Here is a 16,953-nt window from a genome sequence, read left to right as displayed (position 1 = left end):
TTACCCTGAAGTCTGCAATGACCTTGGTGAAGGTTCTGGACATTGCGGCTAGCCTACAGGGTAGAGTACACTATAAATATTGTAAGTAAATCACAGGAAACTGCAGTGAGCTGATCAGAAGGGAATGTGCAGATAGACATCTGTGAGGTTGAAGGATGAAAGGAATTTGGCAGGAGCCACAGTCAGGAGAATGAAGTAAGAAACTCCACCTCCAAGTGGCAGACTCTGAGAACTCTGTTCATTCTCAAGAGGTATAGAACCACTCTGGCTTTTTTGTACCACTTGAGAACCAAAAAACCAGCAAGGGTGGAGACCTCTTTTCTTTAAGACAGTTGGGAACAGGATCTGTACCTCCAATTTGAAGCGCTTTGTAAATGGCTTCAAGCATGCATATTTTCTGGTCTGGAACTACATGGAGAAGGGAGACTTGGAATCTGACTCAAGGCATTTCTGGAATTCTAGGTAGTATTCAAAATGAATCATCTCCCAGACCCAGAGGTTCAAGGAGGTGAAGTCCAGACTGGGGCAAAGTGTTGATGCCAGCTTCCTGTCTGGATTAAAGGAGACAACCAGGATAGGGTATCCGTTTGGCCTTTTGAAACACCTTAATCTGGAAGGAGAACCAGAAAGTCTTCCAAAATGTAGGAACATAACTTTAGGATGGGCAAAAGGGCTTGATAGGTCTTTAAGTCATCTAAGTCTGCTGACAAACCTGGCAACAGGAAGAATAGCTGCCAAAGCTGCCAAATGAGAAGCCCCGAGACTTAGAGGTCCAACAGTGTGTAAGGAGTACAATTTATAATGTCCCAGTTAATTAAATCACTTTGCTCATGTTTGACAGGCCCTTACTTCCTGTCTATATCTGCCTTGAGTTCAGAGATGTGATTTGCCTTGGTATTAGGACACACAGAGTCAAATAGGCAACATAGTTACTTTATAAATAGATGCTTATATATTTAGATTAAGTTAAAGAGAACCAGTGTGGTGTAGTGGTTTGAGTGTTGGACTGGGACTTGGGAGATCCAGGTTCTAGTCCCCACTCAGCCACACTTGGCCTTCTTGGAGGAAAGATGGGATTTAAATGTAACTAATAAATAATTTACATTTATAATTTTTAAAACATTTATAAACACAAAGAAATATATTTAAGACAATATAGAAAGAAAATGGTACCTTGGTACTTGTTGACAAAGTTTAAAACAGGAAATGAAAATATAACAAAACGTAGTGCAGGCAATACCAATACAGCTTTCTGCTAGCAAAGGTTACTCCGTGCTGGGAGTGACCATGGCCATAGTAAAAAGCCTTCTTTTATACCTTATTACTATGTCAGCTACAATGCCCTTTGCCACAAATAGAAACTGTCCTGTTTTAAGCTGGCCGATTGGTTAGAGTAGGGTGGTCTGGCCTCCCAGGGAGGGGCAAAGCTAGATCCTGCCTTATATTCAGAAGCATCTACATGCCTTGAGATTGAAAGGGAAGCTCCAGTGATAGTAGGCAAAGGAGTGGAGGAACTGGCAGTATGAAGGTTTTCTCATTAGATAGTTGCAGAGTTATTTTATCAATACAGGTCTGTTGAGCTTTGGAGACAGAACAGGATTATGTGGAAACAGCAGATTCTCTCCTCTTCGTCTTAGAAAAGACAACAGGGGCATTGCTAGGTTCTTAAAAGATCTGGGGTACAGGGCCATAACAAAAATTTGCGGATATATATATATATATATATATATATCCAAGTCTACACGCACGTCTAATGTGTGTATGTGTGTGTGGTGTGTGCATGCGGTATGCTTGTGTGTGTGTATAGATTACATACATACATAAGAAGTGTGCACTGACCCCCCCCCCCCTTCAACTCAGACCCTGATTTAGTGTTTTGGAAAACATCCCGCTTCTGCTCTGGCCAATTTGTAGTCGGACCACTTCAGCTCAGCACCAAACCTGTGTCAATGTTTGGAAAAATGAAGCTAGAGTTCATGCAAAAAAACCCCAAACCCACAAATGACAAAACATGCATAAGACTGAGCTGAAAGAGTAGTCAATTCATTAGGTGGAATTGGGTAGGCACTATATTAAGCTTGCAGTACTATGCTCACAACTCAGGACTTATTTCTGAGTAAACATCCACAACATCAAAGTGCAAACCTCCCTGCAAAAGTAACTTGTGCTGGAATCCTATGCACAGTTTCTTGAAGGTAAGCCTCATTAAACATAATGGGGCTTCTGAGTAGGCATACATAGGATTGCATAAATTAGCAATATTTATCTCCCCTCCACTTAAAAAACAAATTCCAAATTCCTATTTTTTAAATTAAAGCTTTCTGTTCATAGGAACATAGGAAACTGCCTTATACTGAGTCAGACTCTGGGTCTGTCTAGCGCAGAATTGTTGACACTGTCTGGCAGCAGCAGCTCTCCAAAGTTTCAGGCAGGATTCTTTCCTAGCCATACCTGGAGATGCTGAGGACTGAACCTGGGACCTTCTGCATGCCAAGCATGTGCTCTGCCACTTAGCTACAGCCCTTCCTATTGCTGGATAATGGCAACTGACAAACAAAACAGCCCCAGATTTGTTTCTCTGTGACCATGTGAACCCACTCTTCTCAAAGGCTTGAGTGAGGAGGAGAAAAACCAACCCCCTTGTCTGTTTGTATAAAGTCAAATACAGTTCAGAACTTCTCTTGCCCGCCAAAGAGAATTCTCTTTACGAATTCCCCATGCTCTGGGTGGAATAAAGAAGAGAAAGAACAGGATAGGGGAGAGAAGAAGAAAAGAAGAATGGTGACTGGAAATGCAGTGGGGGTGGGGGGTAGAGAGAATTCCCTAAGCCAAGTGGCTTCTTTCAGAGAGGTAGTACTTCAGAAGAATTTAGGAGGTTGTGGAGGGTTTGTGAGGATTGCACATACTTAAATGAACTTTATGAGGTGAGGTGGCTGAGGGCTTTTTCTAGCTTTTTTAAAACTGTAGAACCTATTTGAAAGCCCCAGCAGTTTCTCAGTCATGACGCCACATAGTCCTAACCCTCCCTTTGGGATTATTTGAGTCCTACAGCTATTTAGGAGAAATTAAAGTGAAGGAGGAGAAAGAAATTTGTGGAGGCTGATTGGATCCTTTGCTGTACTGAAGCTACTAAACTTCTGCAGAAACCAAAGGTTCCAGTTTGGGGCAGTAAAATCAGATACCAGTATTTCACATGGAGCTCTTTCTTCCCTTCCTTCTCCCTCTTCAAAATTTCATTGCAGGCAAGTTCCCATGAGTGGGCATGACAGAGCAGAAAAGTAGGGGGAGAGAAGTTTTTTGCACCTCAAAAAAAAAAACCTATACCAGAGATTAAGGATAGTGACCTCCTAACGGTCATGTAAAACACCTTCTGATTAGGATCTCTAATCCCCTGGGTGGCTTGACAGTTTTTACTTTTTGTTTTAGACTTTGAGAAAAAGAAACTTTATGCGTGGCTAGCGCAAAAGCCACTGGACCTAGCTGTCTAAAATTTGGCAGGTTCAGTCAGCTCCATAGGGCCTGCCAGGTCTCCAAATTCCATGAATTTATGTGGAAGCACAAAAAAAATATAGCTCCTTACTTTGACAGATTTTCTTGGAAAAAGCAAATTTTCCCTGTGGCTAGCACAAAACCCACTGGACCTGCCTGAAATTTGGCATATTCACTCAGCTGCATGGGGGCTACCAAACCTCCAAATGTCATGTATTTATCATACAAACTCAAAAAGTTATGGCCATTTTTGTTTTCCAATGCAAGTCAATGGGAAAATGTAAAAAAAATGGCAATTAGGACAGCTCAAAAGATCTAGGGCACAGCTCAAAAAAAGATCTGGGCCCATGCCCAGGTGGGCCTCTTATAACGATGTCCCTGAAAGACAGCCTTTTAAAAAAGCTTTTCCCCCTTAGGATCCATGAGATCCCCTAAAACCATTGTAATACGAGTGCGGTTAGACAACAGAAAAGCACATGGGGGGTGGGGGCTTTCATTTTCCCAAGTCCTGCAGGGGGAGCACAGATCTCCGCTGCCTGCCAAGTCAAAGCAGTTAATTCCCAAATGTAGCAATGAAAAAGATAAAATTAAATTTTAAGACTTCATAATATAAGGGTGTTACTAAATCTCCACCCTTAGACTGCTCTGGTGTTACTTTTATTTTCCACTTCAGTCCTGTGTCTGCTCGTTCTTAAACAAACACCCCGCAATTTGTGTCTACAACAAGTGAGCAAACTCTGGCTTTTCTCAAACTAAGAAACTTAATACTAAACAGCCCATGAATAGCAAACACTGGGTGTCTTTAGCCCTGGGGGGTGTCTCCATGAGTGATTTACTCCAAGCTGGCTGTGTGTGGAGGTTGTTAGGGATACATGACATCGTGGCCATCCAGTAGCTGCCCCAGAGCTTATCATGGAAAAACCGGATTGCCTGAGACTGCTTAAAGTCCAATTCTTTTCCTCAAGTCAGGTTCTTGGTGGTATAGTTGTTGTGTGCCTCAACCCCTGCATTGACCTCAGGTGTGTTAGCCCTGCCCAGAGGTGTGCCTTTCACCATGACCCCGATTAAGGGGTGTTTCCTGTCCCTGTGTTTCCCAGCACAAACCAATTAGTGTCTATTCAGAAGTAACTTCCATTGTGATCAATGAGGCTTGTCGCCTGAATGCACACATCAAAATTTACAGAGATCCCCCCAATTGAAACAGCACATTTTAAAGCAGATTTAAACAGCACATTTTAAAGCATTTTAAATTCCCTTAAAGGCTGTAAAATGCTTTCTCAAAGCTGTGACTCTCCATTGTTTGGTTTATTGACATTCGGACTAATTACCTCCACCTTCGGCCACCTGAACTTGTGCAGCATTGAGTAAGAAAGGGGGCTGGTTTCCCATCCCTTTTTTCCCCATCCCTGCCTTTTGCAGCACAAACATAAGTGTGTCTACTCAGAAGTAATTCCCATTGTGGTCAATGAGGCTTGTTTCCGAAATGCACACTCCCAAAGTGACTGAGATTCCCATGAACTGAAATAATGCATTTAGGAGCCTCAGTGTCGAAGCGTCAATTGATCACAACATAGCAGGGAGGACGCTGTGTCCTTTGTTGTTTTAAGGAAGAAAATAATACCAGGAGGGCGGGGGGGGGGGGAGAAGGATATTGTTCGAGCTTCAGCAGGTTCAAGGCAGAGAGAACATTTGTTCTTGGAGTGATTGTTGCTTTAAGGGAGTGAGTAATGCGGGGGGTGGAAGGAAAGTGATTTTATCAAAGGAGAAAGCGGGGAGAGCGTGGATGGGGGGGTGGCTCTCTTATTGGTTGAGCAGCCCCTGCCAGTCAGATGATGTTCACTCCAACCCCCCACTCCCACCCAGAAGTAAGTTATGTGAAGCGACTTATACTGGTGTTGTGCACTCACTCGTGGAGCCCTGTGCAGACCAAAGCACACCAAAGCCGATCCCTTGAAAAAATCCAGGTAATCCTCCTTTCTCTTCTCCTTCCATTGTGATGGATACCCCCGCCCCAGACACTGGAGAAGGGGGAGCAGGAACCCCTTTCCTCCCCAAACACATCATAGAGCTCAAAAGCAAAGGGGAAGAGTGAAAGCAAAAGGTGGGAAGAGGTAGCCATTGCTCACTCCTCTAGGAAGCAAAAAAACATTTCTCTCTCTCTCCCTCTCTCTCATAAACATATACACACACACACACACACACACACACACGAGGCTGGCATATTAAGAAGCTGTTGCAGTCATCCTGCATGGTGCAGGAGTACTGCAAGACTGAACATTTGGTGCAGAGGTGAAGAAGCAGCTGCAAATCACTGACGGAAGCACCGTTTCAATCACCCCAGTAAACAATCTGAGTCAAATCCGAACTCCAGTGACTGATAAGTTCAAAGACCAGGTGGGTGGGAGGAAAGGGGAAATGCCCTTGATCCCTTCTAGACCTGAAAGGGCATTGGTGGGGGACCCAAAAGGAGCAAGACCAACACTTAGGCAGCTTGGGAACCCCTTGAGGTAAGTACCTCTTTTCTGCTTAGGTTGCCTTTGTCTTTGTTTTGTCTTCCTTCCAATCTGTGCTAAGGGGCAGACCCAACAAACAATCTTCTTCCAAACACTGAGGAGGCAGTGATTACTCCAAACAATGCAGTGATTACTTGCAGCCGACATGGATTTCATAGAATCAGAGAATAGTAGGGTTGGAAGGGGCCTACAAGGCCATCGAGTCCAACCCGCTGCTCAATGCAGGAATCCAAGTCAGAGCACCCCTGACAGATGGCTGTCCAGCCTCGTCTTGAATGCCTCCAGTGTGGGAGAGCCCACCACCTCCCTAGGTCATTGGTTCCATTGTCGTATTGCTCTAACAGTCAGGACGTTTTTCCCGATGTTCAGCCGGAATCTGGCTTCCTGTAACTTGAGCCCATGATTCCGTGTCCTGCACTCTGGGATGATCAAGAAGAGATCCTGGCCTTTCTCTCTGTGACAACCTTTCAAGTACTTGAAGAGTGCTATCATCTCTCCCCTCAGTCTTCTCTTCTCAAGGATAAACGTGCCCAATTCTTTCCGTCTCTCCACATAGGGCTTTGTTTCCAGTCCCCTGGTCGTCTTCGTTGCCCTCCTCTGAACCCTCTCCAGTTTGTCTGCATCCTTCTTAAAGTGTGGTGCCCAGAACTGGACACAGTACTCCAGATGAGGCCTAACCAGTGCTGAGTAGAGGGGAACTAGTACTTCCTGGGATTTGGAAGCTATGCTTCTATTAATGCAGCCCAAAAGAGCATTTGCCTTTTTTGCAGCCACATCACGTTGTTGGCTCATATTCAGCTTGTGATCGACAACAATTCCCAGATCCTTCTCGCTTGTAGTGTTGTTGAGCCACGTATCCCCCATCTTGTGACTGTGCATTTGGTTTCTTTTTCCTGGGGGAAGAACCTGGCATTTATCCCTTTTAAATGTCATTCTGTTATTTTCTGCCCAGCGCTCCAGTCTATCAAGAGCACTTTGAATTTTGTTTCTGTCTTCGAAAGTATTAGCTATCCCACCCAATTCTGAGTCATCTGCAAATTTGATTAGCATTCCCTGCACCTCCTCCTCCAAGTCATTAATACAAATGTTGAAGAGCACTGGGGCCAGGACTGAGTCCTGCGGTACCCCACTCATTACCTCTCCCCAGTTGGAGAAGGTTCCATTGATAAGCACTCTTTGAGTCCGATTCTGTACCAACTGTGGATCCACCAGATCGTTGTTTCATCTAGCTCACTTTGAGCTAGTTTGCTCATCAGGAGATCATGGGGCACTTTGGTGAAAGCTTTGCTGAAGTCAAGGTCTATTATGTCTACAGCATTCCCACGGTCCACAAGGGAGGTGACTCGATGAAAAAATTAGATCAGATTAGTCTGGCAGGACTTGTTCTTGACAAATCCATGCTGGCTTCAAGTCATCACTGCATTGTTTTCAAGGTGCTTACAGATCATAGAATCATAGAATAGTAGGGTTGGAAGGGGCCTACAAGGCCATCGAGTCCAACCCCCTGATCAGTGCAGGAATCCAAGTCAGAGCATCCCTGACAGATGGCTGTCCATCTGTCGATTGCTTTATCATCTGCTCCACAATGTTCCCAGGGATTGATGTCAGACTGACTGGTCTGTAGTTCCCAGGTTCCTCCTTTTTACCCTTTTTGAAGATAGGGACAACATTAGCCCTCCTCCAGCCATCGGGCACTTCACCCGTCCTCCATGATTTCTCAAAGAGAATAGACAGCGGTTTTGAGCGTTCTTCTGCCAGTTCCTTTATTACTCTAGGGTGCAGTTCATCTGGCCCTGGAGATTTGAACTCATTCAACGTAATTAGGTGTTCCTTGACCATATCCCTATCGATCTCAAGCTGCAATCCTACCCCTTCAGCCTGTATTTTGCCTTTGCCAGAGGGGTCATAGACCCTCTTTTGGGAGAAGACTGAGCCAAAGTAGGAATTGAGCACCTCTGCCTTTTCTTTGTCATCTATTATCATTTTGCCATCCTTATTTAATAGCTGAACAACCGTTTCTTTCCTCTGTCTTTTACTATGCATATAGCTGAAGAAAGCCTTTTTGTTGCTTTTAGCATCCCTCGCTAACTTCAGCTCGTTCTCAGCTTTAGCCTTCCTGACGCCATCCCTGCAATTCTGTGCTACCTGCCTGTACTCTTCCTTTGTTACTTGGCCTTCTTTCCACTTCCTATATGTGTCCTGTTGTCTTCCACCTTTTCTTCTTGTTGGAATTGTTTGTAATTGTGCCTTCAGAATTTCCTTTTTTAAAACTCCCACCCATCTTGGACTCATTTTCTCGCTGAAAAAAGGGAGACGGAAAGAAGTGGGCATGTTTAGCCTTGAGAAGAGAAGACTGAGGGGAGATAGGATAGCACTCTTCAATTACTTGAAAGGTTGTCAGAGAGGAAGGCCAGCATCTCTTCTCCATCATCCCAGAGTGCAGGACACGGAATAATGGGCTCAAGTTACAGGAAGCAAGATTCCGGCTGAACATCAGGAAAAACGTCCTGACTGTTAGAGCAATATGACAATGGAACCAATTACCTAGAGAGGTAGTGGGCTCTCCCACATTGGAGGCATTCAAGATGAGGCTGGGTAGCCATCTGTCAGGGATGCTCTGATTTGGATTCCTACATTGAGCAGGGGGTTGGACTCGATGGTCTTGTAGGCCCCTTCCAACTCTATGATTCTATGAGGCAGGAGAAAAATTTGCCTCAAGGAGGAAGTGGGAAGTATCTCCTAGTAGAGCCCCTCAGGCTAGTCCTCATCAGTTAAAAAAAGATTCTGTCTCCTGCTGGGTGGAGCAGAGTCTATCCCAATGTCTGAACCCCTAGATCGGGGCAGGCAACTTGTGGCCCTCCAGGTGTTTTGGCCTACAGCTCCCATCATCCCTGTCCAACATGCTCAATACTGAGGGCAGTTGGGAGTTGTCAAAATATCTGGAGGGCCACAAGTTGCCCACCCCTGCACTAGAATGGTTCCAAGTAGAGCCAACAGGGCTGTTGGAAGGTGAATTGCTGTTATTCCATGAGGGACAGAATGTGATGTGTGATAACCTTACTTCTGAGAAATCCTTCCCCTAAACACACACACACACACACACACACACACACACACACAAATAGGAGACTAGCTCCTTGTATTTGAGTCCTAGTTTTTGCTAGTGCTACAAAAATTATTTAATTCAATGTACTTATCTCTTTCTGACTAGGAAAATTGCTGCTTATGATGAAGAAATTCAGCACCTCTATGAAGAAATGGAACAGCAGATCAAAACTGAGAAAGAAAAATTCCTCTTGAAGGCAAGTATCCCATTAGTATGGATCCTCCCTTATTTGAAACATTTCACCATGGAATTATTCAGAGCTTTTCCCATGCTCTAATAATAATACAAACTACAGGATCAGAAATCCCTTTGGTTTAAGAAGAGAGTTAAGGTTCTTACAAATTCACTCACACACCAAAGACCATAGCGCTACACATTCCCAAATCTCGAAGCAATGAATTTCATGGCTGCAGCACTTAGCTGGGTTTGGTCTCCTTTGGAATGAAGTCACAAGAGGCTTATGGCATTTTGTAATTTTTCTGTTTGTTTACAGGTTGAACATAAGTGGAAGCACAATATCAGACACTTCAAGAGATGTCCCAAAGTTCACTGTTCCCAGGGCAGGCTCTGTCATTAGGCAGAATGCAGCAATCACCTCAGGGGGCAGATACTGTGAGATGTCAGTAAGGTGTTGGAGGAGAGAGCTATGTTCTGCATAGCCTGCCCTACACCCCCTAAGCTAGCCTTCTGGTGTGGTGAAAGATGCTGTCCCATAGCCAATGAAGAAGGAAGAACCAACTGTTACTCCAGTCGGCTTTTGTACATGGAATGGCAGACGGTGCGATCTTGTTCTTCACCTCAGGCAGCAAAATGTCTTGGGCCAGCACTGTTGTCATATCATATTACTAGGGGGAACAGCCAGCATGTGTAAAATACTTTCAGGGCTCCCAAAACACTCAGCTCTCTGACCCATTTTTTGCACAGCCCCTATCAGAGAAAACATGGCCTCGGCACACTAAAAGATGGCAAAAAGTGGCGCCAAGAAAAATATGCAAAATATTATGAAAAACATGTAAATTGTTACGTAAATTCCATATTTCCTTAACTTGCTATGAAATTTGCATTCTTCTCTATGGATTTATTTACATAATTTTCAAGGCAGGGAAAAATCTGTTTGCGTGGGTTTGCGAACAACAGAGTGGAAACTCCATACAATCAATGGAAGACACGCGAAATGAATTAGATAACATCTGAACGTCCCTAGAGGGAGATGGATGGCAAAATAAACCAATGCAAAGTGAAGCAACCCAACACTCTCGTACATGCACACATCCTTTGTTCATACTCTTACACACACAGGCAATTCCACTTCACTGTCTCTGTCTATCCCACCTCATACGTTATTCCTTCCTATTAAACAAGTTAATCAAGCTCCTGGCAGTTTTACCAAATTTTCATCAAGACATGGTGAAGAATGTGTTCACATTTTCACTCATAATTTTTTTTCTAAAAACCTAACAGAGGAATATCACACTGTGTTACATATCTCTTTTGGATTTAGTATGTAAAATACATTTACATACAGGTTTTATATGTAATTTTGCTGTAAAGCTCTAACTGCGAAACCCTTATTATGGGGCTTGGCCATTCATGAAGATGTCTGTGCCGCAAAATACGCAAAGTACACTTTCAATCCAAGTGGTGCCCAGATAGCTGTCTGGAGAACAGAATGACCCCAGAAGTGATGGGTGAGTCCCTGGCTCATATCTGATTGGCTCAGAAATAAGTTGAGCCTTTCCCAATAAGTCGGCCAGTCTGAGTTTGGTGTGACCTACCTGCTGTAAGCTTCCATGCCCCATTTCTGCCTCTGAATCCAATCTCTTTCCATTCTATTCACCCAACCCCCAATCCACCCCCTTTCCTTTAATGTGCACTTCCTTGACACAGCAGCAGGTTTCTCCTTCTCTCTGGCCAACACACTGTGTGGGCCGCAACTGCCCTTGGAAAATGCAGTTTTCCCAAGGGCTTTTGGAATGTCTTCTTTTGTTACTTGAAACAAAGTTCACTGCAGCTGGCAGATTTCCAAGGATTTTGCAACAGGTGTCCCAGCTAGACTGGAATCCAAATAGCCAGTCTATCCCATCTGGATAAGCAGTTGTTCCAGCAGCGCCATTAGCTAGATCTTACACATTTTTGAGAGAGGAAATTCACCATCACCTTACTTTTTGGTGGTGTTTGTCTGCATTGCTAAACAGAAAGTTGCCTCCTTGTTTCGCTAATTTTATTCAGGCCAACCTTCGTCATGTAAGCTGGGTTGCTGTTGAAGAGGTTTTTAATTGGCTGAGTGTTGTTATTTCTTTTTATTGATGTGTTTTAATTGTGTTTTTAATCTGTTTTTATGTTTTAATTGTATTTGTTTTTATTTGAATTTTAGTACTGTTAGCCATCTCAAGTGTAATTTTTGGCAGAAAAGCAGAATATAAAATTAATTAATTAATATATTGCTATTCCTGTTCTGACCACCTGACTAGGCTTGTTAGTTAATTTCCTTCTGTTCTTTATGGTTATCTTTAATTTTTCAGGACACTGAGAGGTTTCAGACCCGAAGTCAGGATCTGGAACATAAACTTGTAGCAAAAGAGCAGGAACTGGAGCAACTGGCACAGAAACAGAAATGGGTATGTGAACTGGTGGCAGCTGGTGCCCATTGGGGTTGATGAGACGGAGGGCAGGACAGCTAATGGTTGGTGGAGCCTAAGAGATACTGTAAGCAGGCAGCTATAATCCATTTCACACAGAGGTAAACTTGACCCAAAGAAGCAAGTCACTTGACAGAGGTCATGGCTGATATCCACAAGACATATCCTTTCGAGCCCCATTTCTCTGTTCTGTAGCAGCAACCCATTTCTCAGAAAGGGAAACTGAGGCAAACTAACCTTAAGATAATGCCTGAAAAGTAGAGGGTTGGAGGTCAGGGAGATCCACACAGCAACATACAAAATCAGTGTTTGGAATCCACATTTGTCTGTTCCAGAGCAAGACCCAATTGCTTTAAAATAGCAAACTAACTGGAAGCAATGGGAGAAAAAAGTGGTAAGGGAGTTTTGGCCTTGATCGGTCCCATTGCCAAGGCAACTAGTTTAAAAATAGGCAAAAATTAAGAAACATACCTACCTGCTGGCTACTCTGGTGTCTGGATTCCAAAGTTGATGACCTGGCTGGTGCCTGGTTCCCATGCTGGCAGCCCCACCCCCACCCCACACACTTAATCAGTCTGTCCCTCCCTCCCTCTCTGTTGGTCTACCACTATTCAATAAAGTAGGAAGTGAAGTTAAGGATGGATGAAAGTCCCTTACCTGGTCCCGCAGCTTGCTTCGCGGTGGGGGGGAGGCGCTCCGTTTCTCCCCCCGAAATTCTTGGTGGGGGGAGAGGCGCCCCGCCCCTCCCGGCCGAAATTCACGCCAGGGGGGAGGTGCCCCATCCCTCGCCGCCAAAATTCAGGCTGGGGGGGAGCGCCCCGTCTCCCCGGCCACGAAATAAAAAAGTAAATTGAAAAAAAAAAAACGTGATAGGCTACGTAACGATTTACATAGCCTATCACGGCTAGATTTTCAAAGTCAGCCGTGATAGGCTACGTAAATCTTTACATAGCCTATCATGGCTGACTTTGGGGGGAAAAAAAAGCGCGTATGCAAATGGCGGTGCCCATGGGCGCCGCCATTTGCGTTCCTTATTTGGGCACGGGTAGTCTACATAAAGATTTACGTAGACTACGGTGAAAATAAGGGCAACGCTATTTAATAACGGCAACGCTATTTAATAAGGGCAACGCTATTTAATAACGGCGTTATTATTTAATAACGAAAATAAGGGCAACGGTGAAAATAAGGGCAACGCTGCCATTTGTGTACGTGCTTTTTTTTTTTTCCAAAGTCACCCGTGATAGGCTATGTAAAGATTTACGTAGCCTATCATGGCTGACTTTGAAAATCTAGCCGTGATAGGCTACATAAATCATTACGTAGCCTATCACGTTTTTGTTTTTGTTTTTAACTTTACTGGGAAATGGCGGCAGCGGCAGCTGGTCAGAAGACCGGCCGCTGCCCCTGCCCCCACCGAAACACCGCCGAAACGCTGCCGGGACCCGCCGCCGAGAGGGACATTCGACAGAGGTAAGTCCCATCCTGGGGGGGGCAGGGGGCGGAGAATTTCCCCACCAATTTCGGGGGGCCAAATGTGTTGGCATTCAGCCTCCTGGAGATTCGTGGAGAAATTCTCCGCCATCCCTAGGTGAAGTGAGGTTTGCTGCTCAGTGTGTGCCTCCGCTGCAGTGCTGTTGCTGCTGAGCTTACTGAAAAGTGCTCCCCTGCATTCTGTTGCCTCAGGGGAATGAAAGAAGAATAGCCATTCATTTGCTTTCTCTACACAGGTGCCAGAACATATTTTTAAAATCTCAACTTCCACCAATTCGTTGTGGGCATCCTCCCTGGATGCTCATTTTTCAAACAATACCTTCAGTATCCTGACCTACTCAAGGAACCAAACATGACCATATATGGTAACCAGGCAGAGCAGTCGTCCTGGACTTCCCACCTGTGCCTGCTGCTCAGTTGCAATAATTTGGGGTGTACACATAGAAGTCATTGCACAAGTGCAAAACAAAAGAAGCTGCTTTGCATGTGCAAACACTAGCCATTAATGAGACTGCCCCAGAGAGAGACTGGACAACTCTCTCAGAAGAGAGAGCTGCATGTTAACATTAAACACTACAAATAATCTGCAAGAGTTGCTGGGGGCTATGATGGAACAATATTGGGGGGCTATGTCAGTGGGGGAACATCTCCCTGCCCACCCAAACTAACTGTTGGCCTCTGATGTGTGCACATTATGATGTGGACGTAGTAGTGATTTTCTAGTAATATTTGACATCAAGCGGGAAGAGTGCACTGTGTTTATTGGTAAGAAAGCCCCAAGAAGTTCCCAGCTTTTATCTGCTGCAGCTTACTTATATGTGAGCTTCTTCATGCAGTGGACTTGAGAAAAGGAAAGAACTTTGCTTCTTCTGAATCCTACTTTTCTAGGCAATCACACTGCATGATTTGCCTAATCTCCCTTCTCTTAACTCTTTATTTCCTACACACCGCTCCAAACAAGGATCACCACCTACTTTAGAACCTCACAACTGTGACCCACCAGTCAGAATGCAACCCAACATCCAAGCCTAGATTTATAACTCCCTCGTTATTTATAACTCCCTTGTTTTTCAAGTATCAGGCAGGCAGCAAACACAGCAGCTTCATCAAGCTACTGGTAGGCCACCATACATATGTGCTTTGAACTAGCAAATCATAGGTCAGAACATATTTTTAGCAGGGCCCTTATGCTTTAAACAAACTAGGGTTGCCAAGTTGCAACCTGAAGATAGATACTATGTCTTTAAATTTCCCAGTGAGGCAACATAGCAATTCTCCAACTAAATTTTCCCCATATCCTTTCACCTGCCTCTCCCCTGCCTGCTATGTTTCCCCTTTGCTCTTTATAACAAGGTGAGGTGGAGAGGGATGAGGCAAATGAAAGAAGGAGGAAGGATGAGAGAACCCACAGCTGCTGACTCTCCTGATTTATCCAAGAACGTAAAAGCGCAGTTTCAGTCTGGGGGAATCTTCACGACAACAGAATGAGAAGCATGTTGGAGTATTATCTAGATTTTCATGGAATCAGCTTTTTAGGGACACAGGAAGCAAGAAAAGCTGAGTGTACCATACCTTTAAAATCCAGCTTTTACGGGTCACACAGCACTTGAAAGGAACATACTTCTGGATGTGGGGAGTAGGATGGAATGTTATCAACCTGGCAGGGGCTGCTCAGCCAATGAGAGGACTTGTTTCCCAGCCCTGTCCAGGCTCCCCCCCTTTTGCATGAAGAAGCCAAAATCCCTGATTCTCGAGTGCAGCATCTGAAGGCTCCCGCTGAGAGCATCCTGCTCCCCCCAATTTTGCCCCATTCCAGCAAACTGTCAGGGAGTTATAGCTTCCACCACTACCCCTTTCTCCTTCCCTGGGCACTTTCTCCCTGCTCACAATGACAGGCTCCTGAGATCCCGTGACCTCACCAGATTGCTATTGCGATAAAGCTCTTACACAGCATCAGAGAAGCGTCTTCATACAACATTGGGGAAGTGATTTAATACAACATTAGGGAAGAAAAGTAGTGCAAACATCAGAGAAGTGCATAATCACTGAGGCTAATTACTCCCACTGGCGAAAAGGAAATGCAGGACAATTCTGAAGGCCTGAAAAGCTTTGATGTGTTGAAAAGCAGGTGATATACTCTAGTTACCTAAGTAACTAGGTAACTAGGGCACGGTCAGCTGAACTACACATCCCTAGTAATGCCTGGATCATACTGAATTTAAAGTGGAGGGATGAACACACAGCCATCTGTCAGGGATGCTCTTACTTGGATTCCTGCATTGAGCAGGGAGTTAGAGTCATAGAATAGTAGGGTTGGAAGGTGCCTATAAGTCCATTGAGTCCAGCCCCCTGCTCAGTGCAGGAATCTAAGTCAGAGCATCCCTGACAGATGGCTGCCCAGCCTCATCTTGAATGCCTCCAGTGTGGGAGAGCCCACCACCACCCTAGGTCATTGGTTCCATTGTCATATTGCTCTAACAGTCAGGAAATTTTTCCTGATGTTCAGCCGGAATCTGGCTTCCTGTAACTTGAGCCCATTATTCCGTGTCCTGCACTCTGGGATGATTGAGAAGAGATACTGGCTTTCCTCTCTGTGACAACTTTTCAAGTACTTTAAGAGCACTATCATCTCTCCCCTCAGTCTTCTCAGGGCTAAACATGCCCAGTTCTTTCTGTCTCTCTTCACAGGGCTTTGTTTCCAGTCCCCTGATCATCTTGTTGCCCTCCTCTGAACTCTCTCCAGTTTGTCTGCATCCTTCTTCAAGCGTGGTGCCCAGAACTGGACACAGTACTCCAGATGAGGCCTAACCAGTGCTGAGTAGAGGGGAACTAGTACTTCCCAGGATTTGGAAGCAATGCTTCTCTTAATACAGCCCAAAACAGCATTGGCCTTTTTTGCAGCCACATCACATGGTTGGCTCATATTCAGCTCGTGATCGACAACAATTCCAAGATTCTTCTCACTTGTAGTGTTGTTGAGCCAAGTATCCCCCATCTTGTAACTGTGCATTTGGTTTCTTTTTCATAGGTGCAGAACTTGGCATTTATCCCTGTTAAATTTAATTCTGTTGTTTTCTGCTCAGCGCTCCAGTTTATCAAGATCAGTTTGAATTTTGTTTCTGTCTTCCAAAGTATTAGCTATCCCACCCAATTTTGAGTCATCTGCAAATTTGATCAGCATGTCTTGCACCTCCTCCTCCAAGTCATTAATACAAATGTTGAAGAGCACTGGGCCCAGGACTGAGTCCTGTGGTACCCCGCTTGTTACCTCTCCCCAGTTTGAGAAGATCCCATTGATCAGCACGGGGCACATTGTCGAAAGGCTTGCTGAAGTCGAGGTATATTTTGTCCACAGCATCTCCACAGTCCACAAGGGAGGTTACCGGATCAAAAAATGATATCAGATTTGTCTGGCAGGATTTGTTCTTGACAAATTCATGTTGGCTTTGAGTCATCACTGCATTGTTTTCAGAGTGCTTTACAGATGGATTGCTTTATAATTTTCCCAGGGATTGATGTCAGACTGACTGGTCTGTAGTTCCCAGGTTCCTCCTTTTTACCCTTTTTGAAGATAGGGACCACATTAGCCCTCCTCCAGTCATCGGGCACTTCACCCGTCCTCCATGATTTCTCAAAGAGAATAGACAGAGGTTCTGAGAGTCCTTCAGCTAGTTCCTTTATTACTCTAGGATGCAGTTCATCTGGCCCTAGA

At 44.7% G+C, this 16,953-nt stretch overlaps 1 protein-coding gene across 1 annotated transcript in view; it reads left to right on the top strand.

The window, feature by feature from the left end:
• CRACR2A (calcium release activated channel regulator 2A) overlaps nucleotides 1-16,953 on the top strand; it is a 198,229-nt gene that overhangs the window by 131,301 nt on the left and 49,975 nt on the right. The window contains exons 6-7 of the mRNA XM_084859988.1: nucleotides 9,214-9,304; nucleotides 11,631-11,726. Coding sequence (XP_084716114.1) covers nucleotides 9,214-9,304; nucleotides 11,631-11,726 — 187 coding nt within the window. The remainder of the gene's footprint in view (nucleotides 1-9,213; nucleotides 9,305-11,630; nucleotides 11,727-16,953) is intronic.

The sequence above is a fragment of the Heloderma suspectum genome, chromosome 5, assembly GCF_057233095.1.
Source record: "Heloderma suspectum isolate Gila_16-S chromosome 5, 16-S_ref, whole genome shotgun sequence".
NCBI classification, from domain to species: Eukaryota; Metazoa; Chordata; class Lepidosauria; order Squamata; family Helodermatidae; genus Heloderma; species Heloderma suspectum.
The sequence above is the reverse complement of the archived record's forward strand: the minus strand, read 5'-3'. Positions and strand labels throughout refer to the sequence as shown.